This window comes from Gymnoscopelus microlampas, assembly GCF_963454915.1.
Source record: "Gymnoscopelus microlampas genome assembly, chromosome: 2".
Taxonomy (NCBI): Eukaryota; Metazoa; Chordata; class Actinopteri; order Myctophiformes; family Myctophidae; genus Gymnoscopelus; species Gymnoscopelus microlampas.
This window is the reverse complement of record NC_139939.1, coordinates 42,989,139-43,012,068: the sequence shown is the minus strand read 5'-3', so window position 1 is coordinate 43,012,068 and position 22,930 is coordinate 42,989,139. Positions and strand designations below refer to the sequence as shown.

At 41.6% G+C, this 22,930-nt stretch overlaps 1 protein-coding gene across 2 annotated transcripts; it reads left to right on the top strand.

Moving 5' to 3' along the window:
- The first annotated feature begins 304 nt into the window (after nt 1–304).
- On the top strand, nt 305–22,659 carry gtpbp1l (GTP binding protein 1, like). 2 transcript variants are annotated; one of them, XM_084076144.1, is made up of 14 exons: nt 305–355; nt 605–816; nt 2,002–2,113; nt 4,620–4,800; nt 8,006–8,189; nt 8,990–9,154; nt 10,904–11,027; nt 12,037–12,151; nt 12,795–12,939; nt 13,340–13,522; nt 14,053–14,188; nt 14,504–14,682; nt 15,998–16,147; nt 19,234–22,659. In XM_084076144.1, the coding sequence occupies exons 2-14, from the start codon at nt 622–624 to the stop codon at nt 19,345–19,347; spliced, it is 1,983 nt and encodes a 660-aa protein (XP_083932270.1). In that variant the 5' UTR covers nt 305–355; nt 605–621; the 3' UTR covers nt 19,348–22,659. The 2 variants fall into 2 exon arrangements, with proteins under 2 accessions (XP_083932270.1, XP_083932271.1); XM_084076145.1 differs by having other exon boundaries at nt 320–442.
- The last annotated feature ends 271 nt before the right edge of the window (nt 22,660–22,930 follow it).

Below are 22,930 nucleotides of genomic sequence, written 5' to 3'. Positions count from 1 at the left end.
CCCTGTATTAGACCATAATTGTCGAATGTTTGCATGTTCTACTCATGTATACTTTACTTTACTTACATTTTGGAAGAAATTGGCAATTTAATACAGAGGTTACCATTGCGGATGTTTGTTATTCATTGTGTGGTAAATTACAACCGGTGGTTGTAATTCATATTATATAATAAAAAAAGAAAAAGCATGCCACCTGCTGCCAAAAACAAGGTCACGGATCTCCACGATAGGGCGGAGTGTAAAGTCCCGTAGCCAATCCCCTGTGTGTATTTCATAAATGGGCGTGTCACACATCTAACGTACACAAATCGAAGCTAACAGCAGCTACACAGTTAGCTCACCAGTTATACTTCTGGTATGCTAAAGTATTTCATATAGATTTTCCATAACAAATTAAGCTCACATGAAAGCTCAGATACAATATAAGTAGAACATATAGTTGGTACGTTAACGTTCCATTCTGGGTTAGTATGTAAGCTCGGTGTTTGTTTACTTAGCATCAGCTATAGCTGCCTCTTAATGGTCGTAATTAGCCGATAAAGCTCAAGCTAAGGTATTTTTGTTTTTGTTTATTTTCTTGCATTTATACTTGTGTTTTCTTAAGGTTTTTTGGGGGAATAAATGGCGTCGTTATCGGCGACAGAACCGGGATTAGTCCCTGCTGGTGCAGCGGACACGGAGTCCATAATAGTCCCAGCTTGCATGTTCGCTCCAGACCATGGCTGTGGAATGAACGACCCGGCCGGAGGAGAGGGCTTCGAGGACGGGGAAGGGACCAACGGCGAGGCCGAGGATCACCTAGACTTCAGCAGTAAGGTAGGCCTTAGGGGGTCTCGCTCAGGGTTGCCATGTCCGATTATTGTAAGCTAATTTAGGCTTGTTTCTTCTGTAAAGTTGCTTGTTCGTTGCGTTTTTTTGGGCTTGTTTCTAAAGTGTAGGTGTTTATTTGGGGTTGTTTCTAAAGTGCAGTTTACTTAATGTTGTTTAAAAAAACAGTGTTCAACCTCTCACTCCGCTATCATCTCAGAGCTGAGGTTCTTAATGGAGCTATGGTTCTTAAACATTTTCATGGCATGGACCCCCAAATTAAGATGTATTTGTCCACTGACCCCCATCTGGAAAATGTTTTGTGCCCATACAAGATTTGTGTTGTCGTTGAAAATAGCGCGACGCGTTGTCAGCTTGTGGGTCGACTATTTTCAAATAGCCTTAGTCGCTTCTTTTGGACTTGTTTTCATAGACCTGGTTGCCTATTTCTCTCACAGAATCTGGCAACACTGGTTTCGCTGCTACGATAAAGTTTATAGTTTCCCTTGAGGGTATACATTACATACTTCTACGGATTTTTGATGTGCAAACGAATGCAATGTGTAGTTGTGTTTGTTCGGCAATGATCTCTGCTGCAAGGATTGTTGGACACGTTGCATGTTTTGTTTTGTTTTGTGATGATGTCTGTCTGCATCAAACATCAAAGTCGTGACACGTATGTTGGTCTCTGCAACGGTGACCAGCTGGCAGTTATGTTCACAATGCCACCTGTCCTTGAGCAATGAAATGCAAAGTTTTCATGTAAAAAGTGCTTTTTGTTCACCAGAATCACAGAAAATCCAACATTTACCAATACCACCTACCTGTACCTACCTAATCTGCTGTGTATAGAATGTACTGTGAAGTTTTTTTTACACAAAGTTAGGTGGCAGCTACTGTACAAAAACTTCTCTTGGTGTATACAATATACAAAGATTATATGCACATGTACATATGTTTTCATACTCTTTCTTTTTCAAATCTTTTTACGGTTTTGTATCATTATTATTATTGTTGTTATTATCTATGCTGCTGCATTGTGTGACGAAGCCCCCCCCCCAAAAAAAAGTTTTACTCTTATGTACCTGTCCTGAACACAAGATGTACAAATAAAGCAGAACCTTGAACATTTATCCCCTTGTGGTTAGTATTTAGGTTTTTAACTCTTTCTCTCTTGGCCTCCTCATCCTTTAGCTGGTTCTGGTCAGCCCAACAGGAGAACAGTATGACTCGTTACTACGGCAACTAAGGGAGCGGATGGATGAAGGCTGCGGGGAGACAATCTATGTGGTGGGAGTGGGCTCAGGTGAGCAGATTGAGAAATGGTCCACCTCTCACATACTAGTGTGTGTGTGTGTATACACACACACGCACGCACGCGCGCGCAACTGTAAAGAGCCTCTAGTAAACTACCCACTCACCTACCACACTAATAATTATGCCTCTACTCACCTACACTATAGTATTGGTACTAACTACTAGCCACGTGCACCATACTGACACCTCAACTACGCTTGGGCTTTAACCCTTATTACCCAGTATGTAGTTGTCAAAATATACAATATCCAAAGGGACAGAAGTCCCAACATGAGCGTGCTCTACTGTCGATAGTTTCCGAGAACAAACGCTGATGAAGGCCTGAGTAGCTGAAACGTGTCCATTTGTCAGAGACTGCTGCTGCGGTAATTAAGAAAATTAAAAGAAAATTCACCTTGTGAGTGCGGAGTGTTGCTATAAAATATACAATCGGGGTAATCTGGGTATTTTGTTAGTTTTTTTGTTCGGCGTCAAGCTGTTCAGTGTCAGATTGAACACGATCACTATTTGGCTGTGCGTTATTCAAGGAGTTACTTGCTGCTACTGTAGGAAATGTATCATTAACCAGTCAGTGTGGCAAAAGGGTATATAAGCCTATTTTACCAGCCAAGTTAGATTATACAATGCAAGTGAACCGTCAAATGGTGTTTACTACAGCACCACAGCGATGGCTTGCAGAAAAGGTTATCAGCCACAGCTAGGCATATAAATCTGCCTTCAGAAAAAATAGCTACTGTTTGCTTACAAATAATGGCAGTGCAAATGTTGCTTTATGTCATGGATCCCATAGGGAAAAGTCATGCAATTTGATTCTCAAAATGTGCAGTAGAAAACTCAATTCTTTGCCTGTCAGTGTAGGCCAAATTTGTGCTTCCTGACAGCTGAGCTGACCCCATTTGTCTGCTGTTTAGTGTCTATTCTGACTCCCACAAAGCTCACACACATACACACACACAAACACACAAGGGGCTTTGTTGGTCAACAGGTGCCAATTTTCTGCCCACCGCAGCAACATGTCTGACCCATCTGGCCTGTTAAGGTCAAAGGGCATGTGTGAAAAGGGTCTTGTCTTACCCAGCTCTGCATTTGGACTGTCACTAGCCAGCAAATCCCTGTTGATAGCTTGGACAGGCTAGACGTGTCAACTGTCAAGTGCTCATATTGACATAGTAGTAGGTCAGTTACATTTATTTACATTTAGATGGGTGGGACGAGTCAGATCTGTTGGGAACAAATAGTGCTTCCAGCGCATAGACAGGACTAAATGCACTGGTTTGGAATTAGCCAAGAGATTTCTTTGAGCTATTCAAAAATAGCAGATCTACAAGCTCATAGCGCGGCACCGAGTGCCGCGCTACGAGCTTGTAGATCTGCTATTTTTGAAAAATCTTGAAAAAATATTTTCCTGTTTTTTTTTTTTCCCAAAAAACTGTTGAGATTTAGATTTTTTTTAAAGAATCGCCTCAGGTCTTAATGGGTTAAGTGAAACATTTGAGTACTTTTTCCACCACTGGCTATTTCCGCTGCATGACACCATCATGCAACAATTTATAAAACAGGGTGAACAACCTCTGTGACACAATGTGTTACGGTATCGACTATAAGTGAGCAGTGTCACTGCTCACTATGATTACATCTGAAGACATTTAGTGGAGATAGACTTAAATGCTGAGTAAAGGGGTAACAGGTTGTTATCCCGTCATTTTGGAGAGGCGCTGTGGTTTACATTGTATAGTTACTGACTCTTTACCCACATCCACTCCCCTTTTCTCCCTCAATCCTCATGCCATGTCGCTCTTTTCCTCTCCTTCCTCCTGCATGCTGTCTTTGTCTCATCCCTTCCCTCATTCCTACCATCCCCTCCATTCACCCTCTCTCCTCCATTTTGTTCACATTATGTTTCATATTGTTACTGTCTTACCTCCTTTTTCCATCTCTCATCATGCTCCTATTACTCATCTTTTTGCTCCTCTTTTACTCCACATTTTCCTAACCGACCTTTATTCCCCCCCCCATCCATACTTCCCTTCCTCTCCTTGTTCTAACACACTGGTTCTCAACTTTGGGTCTGAGGACCACTAGGAGTCCACATTTTACAGTGTTTTTTTACAATTATTTGAGATAATCGCAATTCTTTTTTTCATTATAGTTTCCAAGTAAAGAAAAAATCAAATATTAGAAAAGCAGAAATAGCAGATCAGCCACTTCTTCTACTTTTACATGTATAAAATTGTTACATTTGTCAATAACTTCTTTGTATATTTAAGTTATTTGTCATATATGCCCTGTGCAAATTGTGATTATTAAGCCTAGGAACCAAACAAAAATGACAAAAACACAATTAAATCTTTAACCGCAATTATTTGTGTGACAATATATCGTCAAATTTGTAATCGTGACAGCCCAAACCCCAGTTTGATAGTTTGATATGAAATGAATTTCAGAGAGAATCACTGTTCTAACATCCCCCCCCCCCCCCCCCCCCCCCCCCCCAGACGGTGGTGACTATGGTCTGGATGACAAGGACATGGAGGCGTCGGTGGCGACGGTGCACTCGCTCTGCGAGCAGATCGGTGCCGACCTGATCCTCCTGAGGGAGAGAAACGACAGCGGGGGAAGGGTACGCGACTACCTGATCCGCCGGCGAGTGGGGGAAGAGGATTTCCTTGAAGTCAGGTACATTTAAAAAAAGAGAAAAAAAACCTTGTGACCTGAATGGTGGAGGTTTCATAATGTCTCGGGTCACGTGGCCACTGAATCCTTCCAGATGCTATTCCAATGCAGTGGTGTAAAAAGTACTCAATGTTTTTTTGCTTGAGTAAAAGTATCAATACCGCAATGTGGAAATACTCTGTTGCTAAGTAAAAGGCCTGTGTTCAAAATGTTACTTGAGTAAAAAGTACAAAAGTATTGGCATCAAAATATACTTCAAGTACCAAAAGTAAAACTATTAAAATGGTTGAAAACAGCCGATCTACAAGCTCACAACGCGTTGTGTGCTTGTAGATCGGCTGTTTTCAAATAGCCTAGGTATAAAATGGGGCTAAAGTGGTTAATGTATGTTTTATAATATTTTATATCTGCAAAGTAACTAAAGTTGTCAAATAATTGTAGTGGAGTAAAAGTACAATATTTTCCTCAGTGATGTTGTTGAGTAGAAGTAAAAGTATTGAAAATTGGCAATACTCCACTAAAGTAAAAAATACCTCATAATTGTACTTAAGTACAGTGCTTGAGTAAATGTACTTAGTTACTTTACACCACTGCTCCCGTGTGGCTGCTCTAGTGACCACAGAGTTGTTGTTGGTACTGAGCAGTTGCGGTGTTTGCTTGTGCATAGTTTTATGAATGGGAAGATGGGTGGAGTTGTGTGAGTGTATGTGTGCTCAGCAACCCGTCCCTTGTTTAAGTAAAGGTTAATAAATTCAAGAGAGAGGGGATTAGTGTCTTCTTTAGAGTGTAACCACCCATCCACCCAGTTACAACTATAAACATTCTACTGTCATACAATCAGGAAGCTCCAGAATGTGGATATTAACCAAAATAGTTTGACTTGTGTCTTTGTTTTTGTTACATTCTTAACTCAAAATGTCTCGCAAAGTTTTTGTTACACTTGTGTTGTGATTTGTAACATTACAATCTTAAACAAACCTTTTTATCCCCTGAATCCCATATAATCAGTCATTTTATCAAACGGTCAGATGGGGGGCAATAGCTGAACTACAAACGACAACTTTGTAAACAAAACGTGGCAGTTTCACAGTTTACACTAAAGACAAGACTAGATTAGATTGAACTTTATTGAGTGCGCAGGGGGGGAGGGCATTCAGTTGTGACAGCCATGACACAAAAGTGTACATAATATATAGGTGGATACGAAAGTTCCATGCAATCTTGTGTATGTATCAGTGTATGTAGTCTCGCTAGCCAGACCCCACAGAAAATGAAAAACAGCGACCTCTGCTGTTTGTGATCATTGTCTGTGGGGTCTGGCCGGAGGCAAATGGAAGCCTAGTGCGCAGGGAAACACCGGTTTCATGTCTGCCTATAGCGCATCACTTCCGGTTGGTGCGACCATGTTTTCATTCCCACTAACAATATTTCTACACGGAACACTAACACCACTTCTCCCAGAGAACATGGATGGTTTTGGTTATAAGCCCACTTGTTTCTATGATGAAAGAGTAATTTAAAATGTGAATATCTTTCCGTGGTTTTGTCCGCTCCGAGGACGCTATTGTTAAATTAGTTTCGGCTAGTTTCGAGGGGGGGAGGGTGGATCATGGTGGATGGACACGTGAATCCCGCCCACTACATTTGATTGGGTAAAGCGCGGCCCACTTCCTGATCTGAAGGCACGCCCACTTGTATCCAATGAGCACTGGTTAGGACGAACCGCTCCGACAGATTCCACCGCAGGTCGGAATCTGTTCTTGAGAGATTACAGTGTATGTAACTTTGCGTTAATGAGTTGGTTTACTCCCACAGCACTGGAAATGATGTAAAATCATATAAGATTTAAACACCCGACAGTGACATCAAGTGATGCTGGCAGCGGCGAAGTCCGTTAACGCCCAACAACTTAACAGCAAACATCAATATAGACTTTCAAAAAAAAAGTGAGGCAAAATATGACCAGGTTCTTCGTCAAGATGACCACCACAAATGGGCAGCCGATCTTTTGTGGAAGATGAGGGCTTCACAAAGCTGATGTTGAACTAGGATACTCAATGCCAAGCCAATTTTTTTTGTTCCTGCAATAATTGACAAGCTGTATTGGGATTTGAATACAGCAAATCAATATAGTTCCACTCATGAAGGTTTTTCTTTTCTTTATTTTTTGCATTTATGCTTCCGCATATATCATATGTAAAGCAATAAATATGTAAAAACAAAACAAACAAAAAAAAACATGCTAAAGTATTCAGCAATAAGATTACATGGCTGAATGAAATCACAGTTGGGGCCTTCAGAGGTCAAGGCAGCATGTTTGCGTGTTCTCTGTAACTGGTATAGAATTGCATCAAGAGGTGCTACATCAGCATTTTCATGGTACTGTATCTTGTAAGTTTCCTCAGCAGAATTCTCCAGTTACCCTATTTACAGAGAAGACAAATGGAACTTAATCTTTTGCAATGAAGTGGAGCTGGGTTTTTAAAGATTTATTTTTGGCATTTTCTTGTTTAGATAGGTCAGCGTATAGCAGGGGTGTCACACTACACTACCGGCCCGCCGGGTGATTTGAGGTAAAGGAAAGTTTAATGTTTATATTTTGTTTGATGTTACGCAATATTGCAACAGCAACAACAGAATTAATACAAAAATAACTGGCCCGCACAAAGTCATACTTTAACCAATCTGACCACACAACCTAAAGTTAGTTTGACACTCTCTGTTGTAGAGAAACGGGAAACCACGCGCAGGGAGAGGACAAACATGGGTCAGATTCGAACCCGGGTTGTCGTGCTCACAAGGAGCATAATGCTCCGTGCTGAAAATGTGCACAAGATTTTTCAAAAATAGCAGATCTACCTCGCTACGAGCTTGTAGATCTGCTATTTTTGAATAGCCAAAGTATGAAATAATGGTTATAGCTCAAATCTAAAATGACACAGATGCGTTCCCGGATCGAATGGGTTAACTCAATATTTGAGGGGAAAGAAAGTAACAGAGGGTGTAGGTTTACAGAACACAGGAGGGAACACGCTAGCAACAGATCATATGAAGATATTTTTCTCATCAAACACTCAGATCAGACAGTAAAAAGTAACTTTCTTAATCGCCTATCAGTATCGGGTATTGGGTCTCGCAGTCTCATTGTGCGTCCTGTCTCTTATCCTGTCTGCTTTTCTTCTCTTTTTCTTCCCTTTACTTCCACCAGGGTAGCGGTGGTGGGGAACGTGGACGCCGGTAAGAGCACGCTCCTGGGAGTGTTGACCCATGGCGAGCTGGACAATGGCAGGGGCTTTGCCCGCCAGAAGCTCTTCCGACACAAACACGAGATGGAGAGCGGCAGGACCAGCAGTGTAGGCAATGACATCCTGGGCTTTGACCAAGAGGGACAGGTAAGGGAGACCGCTGGTTTTAGGCTGATATTCGATAAATATCACTATTTGTTGCCATATGCAACATTTTACACATGTTCGAACTATAGAGATGTTAAATTGTGGACATCGACAAAGACCAAGCCCAGAGAGACTATCTGCTCCATAATGCTTTGTACTTAGCCCTGACGGTTATCTTACTCATTTTAACCAGGAATAGGTGTAGATTTGCCTTTTTCTCCTCTGGAGACAATGGCTGATGGATTTTAGTTTACCTGCTGTTTGAGCAGTCACGACATGACACACGACATCAAGAAACTTGCTGTATTCAAAAATATTGAATTGTAAAAACAGTAGCTTTTACTGACAGACCTGGGTACAAACACTGGGTACCCACTTAAATCTCTGTCCATATCAATGAGCTGTCTATTGTTTGAAAAGATAGAACACAGAATTTTCATTTCCCTGTCAGTAGTTGGCAGGTTATTTTTCCAGACCTTCATCCCAGTTTGCCCCTGCTACGTTTGATTATGTGAATCATCATTCTCTCTGACTCTCTGTCTGTCTCTTTCTTTTTAAATCATCCTCTTATCTTATCTCTCTGATTTTCCGATTTTCCATCTTTAGAAAATCATTCTACTTTGTCTAGTCTTATTCTGTCTGATTGTCTGATTCTTCTTTGGTGGGTTTGTTTTTGCCATACAATCACGATCCTCTTGCAGTCGGTGAGCAGAGCGGGATTCCTTTTCTTGCTAAAGGCCGTTAATGGTCACATTACTGTATGTTCTGTAACCACAAGGCCTGTCTGCTGCCCCCTTCAGGTGGTGAACAAGCCCGACAGTCACGGGGGCAGCCTGGACTGGACAAAGATCTGTGAGAAGTCCTCCAAGGTCATAACCTTCATCGACCTGGCCGGCCACGAGAAATACCTCAAGACGACCGTCTTTGGCATGACGGGGCACCTGCCTGACTTCTGCATGCTTATGGTGAGAGCAGATGAATGGAAAGTGGGGAGGGGGTCAGTGTTGTGTCAGTCCACATGGAATCCATGTCTGCAGGGTCTCACTGCGCTCCTTATTTGAAAAGATAGGCAGACAAGCAAGAACTCCAGGCGCTTTATGTGTGGTAACCATGGAAAGGACTTATGTCCAGTGTTCACTAGCCTGCTGTATCCTTGCTGGTTCAACTTTTTTCTTTGGAATATATTGAAAGCCCTCCTGTTTTATGTCCCGATAACTGTTTAATTAAAAAAAGAAGGTTATTTAGCTTATTTCAGGCAACATGAACGGCAAGGATCGGTCTCTCGTTCCCTCTACATCATGTAGAAAAAGGTTCAAGACAATTCAACTCATATGACAGGCGTGTCCGTGAGACGAGTGACAGTTTCACAGGATTGTGCCCGCTTGTCCCTCTGCCTTTTAATATTGCCTGCAGATATCTCATTGAAAATGTATTAGTGATTTTTTTATTAAGGGGCAATAGACAACATTCACATGGATTAAAGTTCTCAGTCACCATGACTGATTTCAGTCATTTGGATTCCATAGAAGCCAGCATGTTTTCTATGGAAGCACGTTGCGCAGTGAAAATAGCCGATCTATAAGCTCTCAATGCGTCTGCGACGCATTGAGAGCTTGTAGAATAGGCTATATTCGATTATTATTTTGAAAGATTAGAGCATTTGAAGTGGTCAAGCTAGCAATATGTTCAAAAGCATATTCCATAAAACCCTAATATCTCAGATATTTCATAAAAGCAAAGGCTAAAGCCTCAGTCTGTGATTTTTTTTCAAGGCAGATACAATATTACTTAAAACCTGCATTGTTTAGGAAACAGCGCTACTGTGGGGGGCTCCTTTCACACTGTTTCACAAATGTTATAATAGGACTTGGCCATACACATTTTTTTCAGTCGTGAGATTTTATGTTGCTTTAATCCATGCATTCAGCCACTGAATGTTGCACTTGTCGGCACCTGTTGCATAAGGTTTGCCATTTCCCCTCGGTCTATAAGGTAGAAATAATTTATATTGCAACACGATGGCTGCCTCCAAGAATGTCTTTGGGGACTGAGTACATAGGGAGTGCTACATAGTTAAAACATGTAATCAATCATAGAAGGTTAAAAACAGGGCTTAAACATGTCAAGCACAAAGGGCTATTGTTCACATTAGTTACATAACAAGTTAACACAAAGGGCGTTCCTAAATACAGTTTTTAAGCCTGTTTTAAAATAGTTCAGGGTCTGCGGTGCTCTTAAGGGAATAGTTCCCCCAAAAATGACTTATTTTCTATCAATTAAACACCCCATGAAGCCTTGAATTCATGGAGATTTCTTTTTTTTTAACACATTCCTAAGCCAATAATTTGATGACCGGGGGTAATTTTTGGTAGGAGACACCTCCTACCGGATACATTAGCATCTTTCCGCCGGTAATCAAATTATTGGCTTAGGAATGCGACAAAAACAAAAACCTCACCATGAATTCAATGCTTCATGGGGTGTGTAATTGATAGAAAATAAGTCATTTTTTGGGTGTACTACTTCTTCAAATCGATAGGAAGGCTGTTCCACTTTGTTTGTATATACCTGTTAAAATGTAAAGGGTATATAAATAAAGATTTTCAGCACAGCGCGTTTGAAATGAAAGAGTCTGTGTCAGAGTTAAATTAACTACCTCATACCTCACCCTCCTTTTCTGTTTGTCTCCACCATCCCACCAACCCTTCTCTCAGGTTGGCAGCAATGCTGGCATCGTTGGCATGACCAAAGAGCACCTTGGCCTGGCACTTGCCCTCAACGTTCCTGTGTTTGTAGTGGTCACTAAAATAGACATGTGTCCGGCCAACATCCTACAAGGTAAAGACGCACTTCGACGTCCTCCTGACATATTTGGTTATTGGTGCTGTTTAAGTGGTGTTCAGCGTAACCAGTTCACCCATTGCATACACCTTGCACTAAAATGCTATCTGGATATAAGGGAAAACGCATGTTAATGCATGACACACACACACACACACACACACACACACACACACACACACACACACACACACACACACACACACACACACACACACACACACACACACACACACACACACACACACACACACACACACACACACAGCATGTGTGATGATGGCAGATTAACACTCTGTAATGAATGACACATTGGATGAATTCAGTACATACTTTCTTAGATTGTAAAGCATGTCCTCCCCATATCTTGGGTTGGGGTGTAATGCTCTTACTTTCCACAAGCTACAGTAGTAGTAATTGTCCATTCAACCTACTATTGAAGGCCATTAATCGTTTTGCCCCTATAAGCCTAACAATTCAGTGTAATGAACTTATATGAACTTAAGATCATTGGAAACATTTATATTAATACCACTTCTAAATGAATAATACTTTACACAATATCTCTTTTGAAAGCGCAATTATACAGTAAAGCACTTTCTTGTAGTACAGTGGGAACTAATCAAGCTTATTGTTCTCATATAATGGTGTACCTCAAGTTGTAGATAAATGGAGAGGCCACTGAATTAATCCAATATTTGGAACGTTTGCAACATCTTGCAATACCTTTTTAATGAGCTCCCCACTAAACCAAAATCAGCACTATACAAAAATCGACTCAATAGTAATGTGGCTAATTTCTTAAACCCAGCCCTGCAGATGAAGGCAGCTCTATTTAACTGTTTGTTTAGTGGCAGACATTCATTTTGCTCGTGTGTGTGTGTGTGTGTGTGTGTGTGTGTGTGTGTGTGTGTGTGTGTGTGTGTGTGTGTGTGTGTGTGTGTGTGTGTGTGTGTGTGTGTGTGTGTGTGTGTGTGTGTGTGTGTGTGTGTGTGTGTGTGCGCAGAGACACTGAAGTTATTACAGAGGTTATTAAAGTCGCCAGGCTGCAGAAAAATTCCGGTGCTCGTCCAGAACCACGATGATGTCATCGTCACAGCCTCCAACTTCAGCTCTGAGAGGTGAGAGGAAGCAAGAACACAGAGAAAGCATCTCGGAAACATCGACTGAAGATGGAGAAATTCAAGAGATGGGGAATTTAAAATGGGGAAAGAAATGGATAGGATAGAGAGACTTCATTGATTTAACCCATTTTGAGCGGGAACCCCTATTTGTACTGTAACTACCTTTCAGAACGGGAACTTCCTTTAGGGTTGTTGTTGCTATGTACAGTATAATAGCAACACACATTTGTTGTAATTTTTTTATAAATATTTGAAGTTTTCAGAAAATGTAGGTCAGAATTCAGAAGGCGTTTTTAGAATCGGCCTCGGGTCTAAATGGGTTAAAACGAGATGGGTCTCGATGAATTGAATACATAGGACCGCAATGGAGTCCTCAGGGCTTTTTGTGTTATCCTTTTTTAGCATTAGTGTATAACTGTACCTCTGTACGTTTTGCAAACTGTTAATAAAGTATTCAATCGATACAAATTTAAGGAAACATATCAATGAGAGGCGAGGTGAAAAAACAGAGAGAGAGGAACAAAATGAAGCCAAAGCGAAACGGAAGGAGAGAAAATGGAGAGAAAGTAACTGAAACAGTCATTTGTAATACATATTCCCCTCTGCTCCTCCTCTGTCCTTCTTCCTGCCCTCTCTGCAGGATGTGTCCAATCTTTCAGATCTCCAATGTCACGGGGGAGAACATGGACCTGTTGAAGATGTTCCTCAATCTGCTCTCCTCCAGGACCTCTTACAGCGATGATGAGCCTGCCGAGTTCCAGATAGATGACACATACTCTGTACCTGTACGTCTCTGTCTCTCTCACACACACACACACGCGCGCGCACACATGCACACCTCTATGTACTGGGCACGTAAGCTGAAACACATGCACGTGGACATATACCTACGTTGTGGTCTTTTCTCTCTAGCAGCACATTGCAGCACATGACGTGTACTACTACTTAAAGTTTTTTCCAGTCTCAGTTTCCTTCTTAGCAGTTTCCTTCTCTTTCAGTGTCATGGAATGACACTGAAGGCGGACTGACTTGTAATTTGCCGTTTACAGAGATTTATTTTTGTTGTTTTCGTGATCTTGTTGCAGTAACATAAAGCCAGGTTGGCATTTTGTGCATTTCACTCTGCACCGAAAATCTGCATTACACCATAAATGTTGAGCATGTTGTCGTATGTTCTGTCTGCAGGGCGTGGGCACAGTAGTGTCGGGGACGACGTTACGCGGGTTAATTCGGCTCAATGATACACTGCTGTTAGGCCCGGACCCACTGGGCACCTTCATCCCCATTGCTGTGAAATCCATCCACCGCAAGAGGATGCCCGTTAGAGAGGTCCGTGGAGGTCAGACCGCCTCCTTCGCCCTCAAAAAGGTTTGTACATTCATACTGGTATGCAGGTGCTTGTGATTCATTTTCTGTGACATAATTTGATCATTACTTTGAACAAATTTTGTAATCAAGAATGAAATAATTAATTAAATTAAAATATACATGTGTGTGAGGTGGTGGTAGCACTCCCTTGTACATTTTCAAGGGTTTTATTTTTTTTGGGTGATAAAAACCCTTCACTGTTCTGTGTGGCAGCAGCACTGGGAAGTTTCCTCAGACTGTTGTAAATAATGTTATCAGTCGACTTGCCAGGTAAAATGTTTGTTAAACCCAGTGATGCAAGTCTCAGAGGAACCATAGAAAGCTATCAGATGTGCTTCAACACAGATACTCTGCTGTTATAACATTAAGCGCAGCCTTATAAAATACTTCTTCACAAAGCCTAGGGATAAGCCCAGAGGAAGTTGGTGGTTTGTAAATGTCTGTGTTTATTTCTTCTCTTCCTTCTTATGCCCTCGTTTGTTCTCTACGTAACTTTCTCGCTGATCTTCCTTTGATGGTCCCTCTCTCAGATCAAACGTTCATCCATAAGGAAAGGCATGGTGATGATCTCCCCCAAGCTAACGCCACAGGCTACCTGGGAGTTTGAGGCTGAGATCCTGGTCCTTCACCACCCCACCACAATATCGCCAAGATACCAGGCCATGGGTTGGTGGCAACACACACACACTCACACTCCCTCACTTATAGATCCTCTACTAAACGTCTCAGCCCCTATGAGCCTCTCAAAGCAGCATTGAAAGGTGTGCAGAATAATGTACGTTTTCTGTGTAAACATGAAAGAGAATCCTACCAAGAACATTACTTACTGTATGTGTGTTTTCATATTCCATCAAACATAGCATATACCCTGTAGAAAATCATCCAGTAGGGAAGGTTCCAATGCACAGGTTTAAGAACCACAGATGTTCAAAATAGAAACGGTTTCTAAATTTCAATTTTCTGCCTGTGCGTTTGCCTCAGTCCACTGTGGCAGCATCCGACAGACGGCGACCATCCTGACCATGAACAGAGAGTGTCTACGGACAGGAGACAAGGCCACTGTCCATTTCCGCTTCATCAAGACCCCCGAGTACCTCCACTGTGACCAGAGGCTGGTGTTCAGGGAGGGACGTACAAAAGCTGTGGGCACTATCACCAAGGTACTGGATGTTATGGGACATTTTTACAATTTTAAGGGATGTGGCTGCACACGTAGAGAAAATTAATCCCAATGGCTTGACTTTGTGCTCAGTTGTTTCAAATGGTTTCTTTCTCCATCATGTGGCCCTACTATGGAGGCCAAATATAGGTTATGATCATTAAGGTTCAAATATTTTGATAGCATTTTTGCTGTTAGACAAAGACAGAGGAGGGAGCGCACACCTGTGTTGATGAGGTGCTGGCCACAGCAGGTAACGGTATTGACAGAGGATGAGGCCGCACAGCTCTTAGCCACGATGCAAAAGAAGTTTATTTAAAAAGAAACCAACGTTTCGACAGTGCAATCTTTCTCAGGGTTTAACAGAGAGTGAATGAACACATCACTTATAAAGGGACCGGGACAAAGGTGAAGTGTCCTCAATCTACCCATCAGCATGGATGGGGTGGATAATTACCCATTACTGACAAGTGACCAACTAACTCAGCAAGGATGGGTAGATTGAGGACACTCCCATGTAATGCGTTCACCTTTGTCCCGTATATGTTAAACCCTGAGGAAAACTTCACTGTCGAAACGTTGGTTTCTTTTTAAATTAAACTTTGCATCGTGGCTAAGAGCTGTGTCAATGCATTTTTGCTGTTAAAACGTCCGCTTATCTCTAGTCTATCCTGCTATAATATGTGATGCGTATGCTGCACACCAGGCTACTACATGACTATAAGCCAAGGGTTCATGATGGAATATAGTTAAAAGTGTTATTAGGGTATAAAACAAATGGGTTAGTATCTGCAAATTGACCTCAGACTGGTGCTCAGAGAAGGACGCATCAAGGCTATGGACACCATCAACAAGGCAATAAGATTCATGGGGACTTATTAGGGTCTTAAAGGATTGTGCTTTATGTCTAGGGCAAGATGTGTCTATAAAAGGTAGACTGACTGTAGTGCCTGCAGAGTGACTTTGAGGGACACAGAGCTGTGGGTAGTATCACTAAAGTCACCAAGGCTGTGGAAAATGAAAACAAGTTAAGAGCATTGGATTGGAACTGTGTTCTGCGTCTAATTGTGTTTGAGTCACCTTTTTCCAAGAGTTTCCAAGTTGAGCCGTTTTATTTATTTTTTTGCTTTTAGGAAAGTAATATATATTATGTCTACTTTTTTCCAGTTCAGATTATTTGACCGTCGTTTAGCTCAGTTTTCACATATAAAGCTTCATATTGCCAGAAAGTTTTGTGATGTGACATGACCCAACCTTTGGGTCATGATGAAATGTATTTGGCAGCTTTGCTGATACTGGCTGTACTCTTGTTTCAGTTGCTCCAATCGGTAAGCACTCAGGCAGCCAAGAATCAGCAAGCCAAGATGCTGGCCAATAAGAAGGCTTTTAAGGAAGGAGGCACTGCAGCCAATGAGGAATCTGGCTCCAGCATGCGGCCGTCAAGCCCCAATTCAGCTCAACTACCGGTGAGCTCAAGCTTTAATGCCGATATATTAATGTCTAAGTGGATGATATGCAAAACCATACATACAAACATAAGAAATACCATGAGAATGAGGGTGGATTGAACCAATAGGCATCTACTCTTAAACTAGAGTTGTATAGACTTATAGTGATGACTTCTAGTCTTATGTAGGCTAACCTGGATGTTACTTCCTATGATGGAGTTTTTGCATTGGGTTTTGAATAAATTAGGCACAATGCAAGTTTGTAATGCATGCCCTACACACAATAATACCTGTTGTACTTGTCAGAGTACCCGTTGTTAGAGTACCCAGTGTGGTACCCACTACCATATGACCGATTGACCAAATATGGAGTCACGGGGATCACTGTACATGGGCATGAATGGGAGATGGATAACCCACAGAGTTCCATTGTACACACTACCACTTGTATTGGTGTAACGGCACAGACGTGCCGCAAAGCTCGGCCAATCTGTGAAGCCGAAGGGGCTGGGTTGGCCAGGCCAATCAGAGAAGCCAATGCCTACACCTCCCTCCAGACACAGATTCCGTGCATCCTCCAGAAACCCCGCGAACATGCGTGGTTTTTCAGTTCTCAACAACCGTCGGTCTGATCGAATTTGGGTTATCTGCGACACACGCCAACTTTGAAGTCAAACAGTCCGACAGTGTCCTCGTTATGCCCGCGACATGCATACGCGCAGACCGACACACGGGTAGGGATGGGTCGATATGAAAATGACATGTCACGATTATTGTGGCAAAAATAATTGCGATTAACGATATTATCGGAATAATCAAAATATGCTTAAAACTTAAGATGCCACTTTTGTTAACCGCTTGAACCCCCAGCATCCCTATTCCGGGGGGAACGTTCGCCAAAAATTGCCGATCTACAAGCTCACAACGTGTTGCAACGCAACACGTTGTGAGCTTGTAGATCGGCTATTTTTGGAAATTGTACTGAATTGGCAGCTCGACCAAAGCTAATTCATCCTAGTGTGTGATGGAGGACAATTTCATGATAACTATCTCTGCGATACTATTATTGTGAGCGTTTTTTATCACGATAAACGATAATGACTATTATCCTCCCATCTCTACACACAGGCCTACAGAAGCAAGTTGTGTGAATTTATAGATGGATTAAGAAAATAGTAAAAATGCACTCTGTAGGGAACACAGGCTTAGGATATTCACATGATATGTTCAACAAGATAATCTCCCCAAGTCAACACACTTTGCGTTTTCTTTTTTAACTAAACGGTTTGAGATATTATCGGATGCAATTTGTATTGTTTATGTTTTGTCGTAGAACAAAACATAACCTTTGCATGCGAACCAGTATAAGCATGTAGGAGTTTTTCTCAGCAGCATAGATAGATGCAGATAGCCATCATCCGCAGTTACACTGCATACTACTGATAAATGTTATTATGGGAAAACGTCTGTTTTTTGCACTGCTACACACCCTCTTCTCTTCCTTTTCTGTCTCTTGCTGTGCACCAACTAATTTATATTTCATTTCCTTGCTCTCTCCTCCCTCTGTCTCCTCCTTTTTGATTTGTCACCCACCTGTGTTTTTGTCTCATTCCCGTCCTCCTCTTCCCTCTGCCCTTAAACCGATTATCTCTCCTATAACATATATTATTCCCCCTGTCTGCCAATGTTTGTCTACCGCTCCCGTATATCATCCGTCTTTCCCTCACCCATCTCTTATGTTAACATCTAAACCTCCCCGCATCATAACATGGCTTTCTGCTTGGCATTTCTACTCTTTCTCGGCTGTGCTGCGTTAGACAACAGCAGAGGAGGAGACACTATGTAACGATGGCGACAAAGAGAACAAGGTAAAACTGGTCTTCCATAGTTGAAGCTATATGTCTTCCATCGTTAAAGCTATAATCCGTAAGTTCTGTGTCTCTCCCGACGCAGAGAGGTAATTGCAACGACGTCAGAACTGCAATAAAGATGGCGGTGCATCTAGTGTTAAATTTCGGTGCGCTTTCTGCTTGACATTGTCAACCAGTCGCTGTCCTACGCGATACCAGGGTCAACATTTCTCAGTGGATTAGGGAGATCACTTCCACTACCACTGCAGATGTGCTAATTATTTTATCTCAACTTACTCTACATAGATTGGTTAAAACAGCTTTTTATTCATTAAAATTAGTCCCGGATTATAACTTTAAGGGAGGCAATATCAGACCTGTAAACTGGCATGCAGTTTTTGTTTGTTTCTTGTTTTACAGTAACTGATATTGAAACATGAATTGATGAGTTGCTTAGCTTAACTGTTGTGAAGTGAAATGAGCATTTCTGATGTAACTCTGTCAATAATATAAGCAAACCATTTAAGTAACCGCTCGTAGGATTTTTAGTTTTTACAGCTGGGTTGTCAGTTTGGTGGTAGGTACAGTTCTGACTTTTTACTTGTGGTTTATTTGTTGCATGTTGCAAACAAAGTAAAACATGCTTTACATGTACCAATAAGAGTTGTCGCACACGTGTAGCTACTGATGCCAATACTTTTATTGTGGATACAGAGACTTTAAAACACAGTTGAACATGGAATTCAAATCACCTGTTACTTACACTTTTTTCTTCAATTGTTTTATCAAAGTAATTGCCAGGACTTTGTAAGACTTTTTATATCTTCTCACACACTTGTTCCCCACATGAGTGATTTCACGAAATGTGGATTTAGATGTAGTTGATTTTAGACTTCCTAACAGAGAAACGTTCTGAAGCTGAGAAATTCGCTGTCTTGTTCTCTTTAAGCAGTGGTTCTCAAAGTGGGGTTTGGGAACCCCCAGGGGTCATTGGGGGGAATTCCAGGGGGTCCCCAGCAAAATGTGTTAATATAGCATCACAATCAATTCTAACCGCTTTCTTCTATTTATACGTTGGCTGTCAAAAAATAGTAGATCTACAAGCTCATAGCGCGTCACTTTAAAGCGCATTATTGCTCCTGTATGATTTTTCGGGGACCCAGCAGACTTTTTGTCCTCCCCCCACCACCACCCCTAAGCTGATCCTCTGGTGTTTCCCTATTGACACTGTGGTGTTTCCCTTCATGTGCACAGCCCAAGTCTGGAGGTGGAGGACGCAGGAGAGGGGGCCAGCGGCACAGAGGGAAAGCCCTGAACGCTGCTCCCACCGCCACAGCTGTGGCTGCAGGAGGAGCCGGCCCTGCCTAAAACACCACCTCCTCCAAGGAAAAAACCCTATTTCACCACCCCCTCCCTCCTCCCCTCCCCTCCGCCTTCAGCTCTGATTTCTGTGACAGGGAAGGAAAGACAACAGCCGTCCTCCGCTGGTTGCCTTCAAAGCTCGTTGAGAAAACCTTCTAGTTTTTTTTCCTCTCGACAAATTGATATAAAATGAAGACTTTCATTTAACATTAAAAGATAAGTCATATTGGAGGCTAAACTAATTACTTTTTTTGTGTGTTCAAATATGAAAACAAGTATTCCCGCTCACACACAGATTTTCTCTGCATTGAAATGAATTAAACACACATTCAGTTGCAAAGACGTTCCTAGGCTAGCCCATTAAGACCTGGAAAGCCTATTTACATTGTTATACCCTTGAAAGCGCGAAAGCATCTGTGTCATTTCATATCTTGCTATTTATATAGCGACATGATTTTTTAAAATTGAAAATACATGTTTTTCTGAAAACTTAGGTTAGGATTTAGAAGGCGTTCAAAATCATCCTCACGTCGAATTGGGCTAGATATCCTTAACCACTTAACTTTATGGTTGAGGTTTTTTGATTCCCTGTACCACACAAGAGGGAAAGCGATTTGCTATGCCTGTTGCCCTCACTTAAAATTATTGATTCATTCAGAATAATAATAAGAAAAGAACATGGATTTTCTCAGGAGGTATGAATGCAGCCAGTGGGGTGTGCTAGTTGTCCGTTTCCTTGCTGTACTCTCCATACCCTTGTAATTGTTTCCCTTCCTCCTCTCTTCCATATCTTGTTGTTCACTTTCATTTCAGTCAATTTTAGAAGTGGATTTTCCTCAAAAGTACAAACAACTCTTTTGCCTTTAAAGTTTCATACACTCTAAAGCAGTGATTGGGAGAGTAATTTTAGACTTGACAGTCATGTAAATGGTGAATGGAATATAGATATGAAGTGAAAGTGTAAATACCGTATATTCCAACAATGGGGGTATGAACATCTCTGACAACCAAAACCTAAATGGCAAAAAGGCAGCTCTGTTTAGAACATCCACGTTTTTAGCTTTGGTACAGCTTATAGCCAGTGTGAGAAAGTAACTGTAATTGCTAAGTTTTTGCTTTAGGGCGGGTAACAAACCATCTTTTGAAGTACCTGTCTGAAAAAGCCAGCTTGCTAGTGAAAATGGATGATGATTAAATGAATTGAGATGTGACAGCCACAGTTAGTTTCCTGCCCCTGGACTCATGGCTGCTACTACTGTGCTGCTTGTGGAAATAATTCTCATTACTCAACTTCACGTACGCCCCTGCATCCACCCCTCCCAGTGTAGTCCTGCTTGACATTTTTTATTTTATGTTTTATTTAATCATAACCTGTTTACTCAACTGACTTTGTGTAGCAAAAAAGTGAAACGCTGTCATTCATTTGTCCCCATCTGTCCCCACCAAGGAAATGTCTTAGTTTGTAAATTGTACAAATATAAGACCTGTGTAAGTTGTAGTTTAGCTTTGATGTCAACCAATACAGAACAACCCGATGGGAACTCACTTAAACTGGATTCAGTTAACAGGGACGAAGTAAATTCAGTCGAGTAAGAGAGTCAGTCCTGAGTCTGACTCTCCACTATGATCCAACACTGCCACCATCAACATTTGGGAGCCACTCTTTGGGCCCTATTTTGCGCCCAAGTCGCACTACCCACTATTTAAGGATTTAGCATCGCTCAAGGGGGCGTTTCCCATGTCCAAGTTGCTATTTTGCGACACCAACTTTATCCCTAAAACACCTGCGCTACCCGTTTCATTATGCATAGGTGTGGGTTGGGCTTTACATTAATAAAACCAATCGGTTTGCACAGTAAAATTGTAATGACAATCACTTTCACAATCACTTACTTCAGAAGTACAGCAGTCTTCAATAACTCTGCAGCCGCACAAGGTACCATACACAATTGACACAAGGAATTGACACTCCCTTCTGCTGATTATATGAAAATTTGAATCAGAGATTTGTTGAGAATTAGGAGTGAGGGAGACCTCTTGATGTTGTGCGCCCGGCCCGACTCCAGATATTTCCATTGCAGTTGAGCTCTACCAAACAGACTTTGGTAGCATAGCTAGCTTGGGTGCGCTTTCCCAAACGTGTGGGCAAGATATCAATTTTAGGGATAGCGCGTCACACCCATGGCCACACCTACAGGCACCATAAAGGAGTTGGCATAATGTGTAGCGGGTAGCGTGGCCGTAAGATACCGTTTGGGGACAGTGCCAGCTGCCTTGTGCGTAATTAGCGGGTAATGCCAAGGGATAGCACTGGGCACAAGATGGGGGGCCTTTGAGTTGAGTGCCTTATGTGCAATGATGAGGCTAATCCATGCTGGTGGAAAAGTGTCATGCGACATGTGCGAAGTGTTGACGCATGCTAAAGCATAAATGAAAAAAAGCAAAGCAGGCCAGTTAAGTTGGAATTCACTCCCATCTAACCCTTCAGCACCACAAAGGTGACTTGGGAAATCAATCCCAACCATTCGCCATATGCTGGCCTAATCTTAAACAGGGTGGTAAATGTTTCTACACTGTCAGCCACTAAAGTAGTTTCTGGAGGCTCCATTCATTTTCAAATAAATCATATTTGGTTTGTAAAATGGTGGCTGGTTTGCACTCCCAGCAGCTACTGTGACCGATGGATAGAAAAGTGAGTTTCTGTCTCTGCACTCAGATCATCACAGTTTGGTGTCTGTCTAGACAAGCACACCTCTAATAAGCTAACAGACGGGTGAAAAGACTTCAGACTCATCTGGGATACTATGATACCCAGGCACAAAAGAGATGTTAAGGCGTTGAAATGAATTTCTAATGATAATTGTATGGTTTTATTGGGTTGTTTCAAGCTCCCCCTCCCTCTGGGTAATATTTTGAGGGTGAAATAGTGTTAAGGATTGTTATCATGCCTTCAACGGATAGTTAAACTGTAGCACTGATCTCTGATCATACTCGCCTGTTCATACAACAATACCATGAACGGGACTGATCAATCTTAAAACTGTTTGAGGTCGGTGTCTTTGGGGCAGCTGCATACTCGTATCAGATTTTATGATGGATATGAACACAGTGAACTGCCAGAATTTGTATTTTCTTTTTTCATTTTGTTTTCTAAACTTGCTAATAGTGCATGATTTTATTTTTGAAGAGAGACATTTTGTTTGTATGTATATACAAAAAGCAATTGTTCAAAGAGTTACAGGAAAATACCATTTAACTTAAGTGGTGCCAGTCTGTGTTGTAAATCATTTTAAATAAATTTGTTTCAGAATATCAAGATACTGAATCCAGTGTTATTTAAATTCATCTGATGCTCTTAATCCAGGGTGATTTACAGTGACTCAATGTAAATCACTCAATGAGGAAACCACAAATGATGTACTCTAAAAGGCTAAAATGATACTTAGTGGAATAGCAAGTATTTTCAGTTTAAGTTTAAAATACATAAATAAATGTACCTTAATTCAGACAAGTCAGACACATGTCCTTGTGCCTCAGAATGTTTCTGTGGGCCTATCATGGACAGGTAGGTGCTGATGTGAAGACATGA